This window comes from Atta cephalotes (assembly GCF_000143395.1).
Source record: "Atta cephalotes unplaced genomic scaffold scaffold00008, whole genome shotgun sequence".
Taxonomy (NCBI): domain Eukaryota; kingdom Metazoa; phylum Arthropoda; class Insecta; order Hymenoptera; family Formicidae; genus Atta; species Atta cephalotes.
Window position 1 is genome coordinate 1,609,198 of NW_012130072.1, and position 7,261 is coordinate 1,616,458.

The 7,261-nt window shown below is 26.0% G+C and overlaps 1 protein-coding gene across 1 annotated transcript in view; it reads right to left on the reverse strand.

The window, feature by feature from the left end:
- Positions 1-2,616: 2,616 nt before the first annotated feature.
- Positions 2,617-7,261, reverse strand: part of LOC105627325 (aminopeptidase N-like) — a 12,530-nt gene continuing 7,885 nt past the window's right edge. Inside the window, exons 2-9 of the mRNA XM_012208611.1 lie at positions 6,887-7,046; positions 6,592-6,673; positions 5,791-6,164; positions 5,194-5,468; positions 4,443-4,633; positions 3,645-3,953; positions 3,497-3,566; positions 2,617-2,817 (exon numbers count right to left, since the gene is read on the reverse strand). Of these exons, the coding sequence (XP_012064001.1) occupies positions 2,617-2,817; positions 3,497-3,566; positions 3,645-3,953; positions 4,443-4,633; positions 5,194-5,468; positions 5,791-6,164; positions 6,592-6,673; positions 6,887-7,046 (1,662 nt within the window). The remainder of the gene's footprint in view (positions 2,818-3,496; positions 3,567-3,644; positions 3,954-4,442; positions 4,634-5,193; positions 5,469-5,790; positions 6,165-6,591; positions 6,674-6,886; positions 7,047-7,261) is intronic.

Below are 7,261 nucleotides of genomic sequence, written 5' to 3' on the forward strand. Positions count from 1 at the left end.
TATTTGTTTAAAGTTATTATTTCAAACTCTAACAAAAAATATTTGACATGCATTTGCTTGCATTTGGTATTCAGTGGACAAGACAGTGTTGCCACCATTGAAAAGGACTTTGTACCAACTGATTAACAAAAAACTGTACTAGATAAAATAAAAACAGAGAACAGAAAGAAACTTGGGGCGCGATTCTGTAAATGACCTAATTTCCATCGAGGATTTAAACTGGATCAGAATGTAAGAACTAACCAATCACAGTCGAACATTCTCCTGTCGTCGACTGTAACAGAAGAATACTCAACTGTTGTAGTTGGTTGGTTCTTATATTCCGATCCGGTTTAAATCTTCGGTGAAAACTAGACCATTGTGGTTAAGAAATTTGTCACATCGACTCAAGAGTCCTAGATGTAACAGAGAAGCGCAACCGCTGTTCCGATTTCTGATTGGTTCCATTTTTTCTACGAATAGTCTTCTAGAATTCTAATTTTATCAAAGATATCGTTAGAGAGTGCTGTATATACTGTGCTGTAATTTCCAAAGAGAATCAGTATTTCTTTGTAGTCAGTAGAAACACTATTGTTATAGGAATTGCACTCTGTCGGGACAGATGTAAACGCAGGTCGCCATTTTTTTCTTCAGACGATTAATTATAACTTTTAAATATGCTCGATTACGCTTCTCTGTTATATCTAGGACTCTAACTCAATGCAGCGTTATGTAGACGTATTTTAGTCTATATTTATTTAGAATCGTTACTTCATCTCCGATTTTAATGAAATTGGGCTCATTCGATGCATTTTTATTCAAAAACGAAAGCCTGCTCTGTTCTTGCTATGTGCGAAAAATTGTAAATCCCTAAACGATGAAAGAAAGACGATTTGAATATTAATAAACAAACGTTAATATCTCAGCAAACGAGAATGGATGGAATAAATGAATTGAAATGGATTCAGATTTTCAGAAATTGATTCACGAATGTTAAAATGAATCCTTTTCAATCCTGAATGCATTTTTATTCATTTATAGGAATTGCATGGAGCATATCTCTATGCTTTTCAATCTAAAAATAATATTAGCTTTTTCTGTGCGCAACACACACATTGTGAATACTGTTCAATTCAAAATTTGGAATAGAAACTGCAATTTTTCAATCCAATTGCATCCAATTGAATCCAATTGAATCCAATTAAATTAAAAAAAAAGTATTCGCTATTTATAAAATACGCATTCGGATAGAAAAAAACTTCATTTTAATTCATGCTCGTTTGCTGGGTTCCAACTTTATTCAAATTACAAATTACAAATGATAAAGTAGCGCATTGATTGGTCCACCATGTTTCAGGAATTCCTGTCCTATATTTAAATACATATATTTGTTACTTTTAAATTTTAACAATAGAAAATTAGATATTTTAAAGATATTAACAAATAAATTTTTACATTTCATATCAGTTTTGAATCGCTCTGCTTTTTTGTTCGGAGTGATGTCTTAATCTTTCCTCGAACTTTAATATTTAATAACTCGATTCACGGGGACCGCTGCGTTTTTTCTATCTGATTTTTTCGTTTTAAGTGAAAACGCGTCGAATGAGACTAATTTTATCAAACTCGGAAGTGAGAAGACTAAAGTCAACAATTATCATCAGTACGTTCGCAAACACAACCTATATCTTCTTTTACAGATCAAACATATAATAATAACAATAATAATGCTATACAATAATAATGCAGTTTAGGCAGAAACAAATTATTAGCAAAATAATATCAAAATAACTTCAAAATGATCATTAAAAGTCATTTTTCAATCATTTATTCTAATTCATTTTAATGCCATTTTGATGTTCAACGTGTATCGTGACGATAATGATTGTTATTTTGTTTGGATAAGTATTAATTGTTATTAAAAATGACGTATATAATATTTAGAAAATATTATATATTTATCAGTTGAGATAATTCAATTACAAAAGCTGTATTGAATATAAACTACAGTTACTGTGGTTATAAAAATATTTTATACAACCGACATCAAAGAGTGTAATATGTTATGTAATATTATATAAATTATTTGTTGATTATTATAAATGATTAATGTGTCAAAAGATTTTATCAATAGCTTCTTCAGACTATTAAAATATTGCAGTATATCATAAAATTATTTAAAAATGTTAAAAATAAAAATAAATCACAAGACGGTAATAATAGATAAAAATAATTAGAAAGTTATACAAGTAAATGTAATATATATATATATAAAATATCTAGAAAATATTATAAATTTATCATTTGAAACAATTCAATTACAAGTGCTTCGAACTGAATGTAAATCAGAGTTATAGTGTTTATAAAAATATCTTATAAATGATATCAAAGAGTCTAATATGTTATATAAATTATTTGTCATTGAGAAAAAATTAATATGTTAAAATTTTATCATTAGCTTTTCTAAACTACTAATAAAATATTAAATATTATAAAATTGAAAAATATTAAAAATATTTAAAATAAATTATTTACAATTTGATATAATAAATAAACATATGATAAACATATGATAAACATAATCTTATTATTAGAAGTTAATATAAGCAAATGTAAGTTTTGCATCAGATTATCTTTTTATTATACTTGTTTTATTGACTTCTTTCTAGGTGAATATCTTGAAAATAATTTCTTGTGAAAGTGAAATTTGTTGAAGTCAAACTTCCTTTTAACATCGTGTATGATTTTCCAAAGATATTCTCTACTATTGTCTATCAGTTTTTTAGATTCAGACAAAATTTTTGGATCTTGTTTGAAATTAGTTTGTAAGAATTTTTCCACCTAAAACAGATCAGTTCGAGATATTAAATAAATAGTAATTTATTTTTATGCAGCAATTCGATGCATTATAAGCTTTAATTTAATAATAAGATAAGTACATAATATTAAGATATATGTATAAAAAATATTAAATTCCTTAACTGTGGAAATGTACGCCATAAAATGATTGTCCTTTATTTATTTAAGAAAAATGAGAATCGAATGAATTTATTATAATTTACAATATAGGATGATTTTCTTGAAATTTTTCTAAACTATTTTCTATTGAATAATCGATTTAATATTAATTAGTGAACAAATATTCGATTTATATTTTATGAATTTAACATACATCGATTTTACACTTGATTTTATAATATGATTTTCCTCAAAAATATAATGCATAACCTTTATATATAAAAATACTGTTGATTATTAATATTAATTTAATTATATAAAATTATATTAATTTATAATTTCTCATGTAAAACATCTCTTTATTTAAAACTTATAAAATCCAATAATATCGTTTACAATGTTCTAACAATTTTGCAACGTGATAGCAATAATTGCTACAAGATTTTGTAGTTTTAGGGTTAAAACGATTTTGCATCAGATTATTTTTTTATTATTATTATTAGGGTTAAACCGATAAAACAATACTATACAATAACTATAAATTTAGAATTATAAAATTTACCTTGTCAATTTCTTTAAAAAAATAAACATTGTCAAGAATAAGTTTTACCATTGCAGGTGTACTAAGTGATCTATAAAATCAAAAAATAACATGTTAACAAATTTTTATGATTAAGAAAATAGACAATTACGAAGAGAAATATTGTTACTTAGGTTTTATAGCTTCAAAATTGTTTAATATGTATTTAAGGATTTTATCGTTATGTGAATGCCTCTTAAGAATATATGTGAAGACATGTAAATGATCATCATTATCAAAAAATGAAGTATTGAATGCTAATATATTTAAATAGTTGATGATGATATTAGGATTTTCAGCGCAACTCAAGCCCTTCAATAATCTTTTTGGGTCCTCTTTTAGTTTTCTCTTTATATATATATCAAACATTTTATTCCAAGTAGTGCTATTGGCTGCCATCATACCGGTACAGTACATAAATTTTTCTTCTCGTAAAATTCTAAAATAAATATTTATTAAGGAAGGATACATATATTTTATACAGTAGCCGATTTTCTATTTTATCAAATTTCGTATTTTTACGCGCACACGTGTTCCGTAATCCTGTTGCATGTTTATTAAATAATCATAAATTTGTAAAATTAAATTCTCATTCTGCGCTATTGTTTTATTCTGTAGTGTAAAACACTTGTTATACATCATTACATAATAATACTACAATAAAGAAATAAAATGAAGAAAGATATATCGGTAGTGCAGTTTGTCATTTTATTGTACTTATATTTTTGCTCGTACGCAACATTATATTTATTATGTCATTATGTCATTATTAAATATGGAGATTGATTTATATAGAAAGTGTAAGATGAATATTTGGTCTCGACAATTTGAAGAAATAGAGAGTCGACTGTAATATATCCATATGCACGTGTATGCATGCACACATCAAATACAATTTACGAAATAATCTAGAATGTAAGATTATTACTTGTGAGTTTTGGGATTCATAAGATGTCTGTTTAATTTAAGCGCGATTATTTTCTTGCATTTCTTGTTACCGAAATCACATGCACATTTTAAGGCGGTTAGTCTTATTAATTTTGTGACATCGTCATCATTACGATTTCCTTTGTATTTTATATGCTGAAGAAACTTATGGAGGAGTTGCTTGTAGCGTTTCTAGAAATCAAAGTAATGTATTCGGTTTAAGACACCACCCCAGACGATCAATGTATAACTTTACGCATATGTTAAATATTGGCGAATATTTATATCAATATTTATATTGATAATTATGCATGTCGCGCGCGCGCTGTAAAATAGGGCTGTGATATAGAGATTATGTATAGGTAAAAGAGAATGTATAGTAATAGTTAGATTTGTAGACAAAGGCGGGAGAGAAGTGTAAGAGTGTGAATGAATTAAGTATTTCTGTAAAGTCCCCTTTTTGTATACTGCTTGTATATTGAAGTATAAATAAATTCTATTCTATTCTATTTTATGTTCGTTTTTTACTATTACTATTTTTATTTTTTTAATATTATAAGCCATTGCTATATGAAAATGTCATTTTTGTATATTAAAAAAAATCTGCTTCAATTATATTACGTGCAAATAATATAACTTTTCTACATATTGGCTTTAAAAAAAAATGCAAATTTAAGATTAAATCAATTTATGTACTACGAAAAGAAATTAGGATTATTCATAATATTTTATATAACTTGAATATTATATACCTTGACATGTTTCATTTCTGGCAATAAGAGAGGCTTCGATATAGTTTGTAAAATATCTAACAATGGTTGCCATGCTACACCATTTGTATCTCGCTTGAGGTAATTTATCAGTTGAAGATATAAATAACCATTTATTCGATTATCTATTACCATGGCATGCGAATCAGCAATGATTTGAGCACGATTAAGAACGTGTATATTCACATATTCATTAGTATTTAAGTAATGTGAAATTTTTTTCCAATTCCTGATATCGTAATTAACACGATAGTAGCCTGTTATATTATTCATTGTATGTATTATTAAGTCTTTTATTGAATTTGAATTTATCAAGATATATTTCCAAATATTCGTTTTTAACTTTTTTTTTAATGTAATACACAATGTAATATATATATTATATACTAATATTACAACAAAATATATCAGTTATGGATTCTAATCATTTTATATTAATTATAATATTTGGCACAATTTTGAAAAATTAAATACATAAATTTCTTTTAAGCTCTTATAAATAAAAAAATACATGCAAATATATTTAATAAAAACGATGTAAATAAAATAAAAAGATTAAATTTTTTTATATATACTTACCACTAAGTTGCAAATTAACAATAATCCAATCATCTGAGTTAATTATAAAGCTTATGTTATGTTGATCTGGTCGTAACCAATAACGAGGTACAGTATTGGAAAAATCTGGATTAGATTGTGTAGCGAAAGTTATAGGGATCCACCATTTAGTAGTTTTATTCTCAGTCTCACCATATTGCCGAACACATGTTTGTGATATTGTTACTTCGCCAGTTTCGTAATTTCGCTCCACATGTACAAGAGGATAACGTTCTTGATTCATCCAAGTATCCATCACTTCTTTTATTGTATAGTTTTCGTGCGGGATATCAGATTCGTCTAGAGCACTTTGCATGGCGCTCCACAAATCGTTCGGAATGGCTGTGCTAAATTGACTATAAATTTAACAAACATAGAATATTGTATATTGACTATTAAAGAATTTAAGGGAATATTTAATATAATCGGATATATAGATACATGTAAAAACTTATTATATCGTTTCAAACTAACATATATTAAACATATATTAAATTATAATTGAATAAAAACGTAAAAAACTCTATTTCTAATACGTTTTTATTTATATAGTTAACATTACATACATTATAAAAATTTATATAAAAATACGTTTTTTCAAAACATTCTGAAAGTGGACCAAAACCTATAATTAAACAACAATAATCGAGTGAACAACAATAATATAAATTCTGATGATGTTATATATAGCATTATAAATATTAGATAGAAGTATTATTATACTTATAATATTTAATATTATGACATATAATAATAATGTAATGCTATAATAAATATACTTACTGTTTGACCAAATATGTAATAAGACCCTTTCGAAATACCTCAGCGGTAATTGTATTATATAACATGCGTAATAAAATTGGCGCTGTGATAATATACATCATAAAATATCAATTAATAATATAATAATTTAAAGTAGATACATTTAAAATACGTAATAAATACATGCTATGTAGAAAGATGCATTACGTTAAAAATATTTGTTGGCTGATAGCCATCTGTTTATCTTTTTCTTTGTACACATTAAGATTAAAGAATCTATAAACAGCGGTTTAATTTTATTTTTACGTTATCTTACATTTGTTATCAATTTCAGTAGCATAATGTGACGGAAATTCATCTACAGTATCACCAAATGAAAACTTCAATGTGACAGAATTCAATGAACCTGTATCTTGAAGTAAGCATCGTTGTATGTCCTCTATGTCCAATAGATACATTATTGGCAATTTGAAAATCTGAAGAAAAAAAAGATACTTTGAAGTGACTAAATATTAAAAATTCTGAAAAACTTGCATAGAAAAAACTAATTTACTATTTTCAGAAACAATGCTATTTTACATTTTATAATACGTAAATTATATTAACTCTTTCGTTTATTATTTTCTAAGAAGAGAGAGAGAGAGAGAGAGAGAGAGAGAGAGAGAGAGAGAGAGAGAGAGAGAGAGAGAGA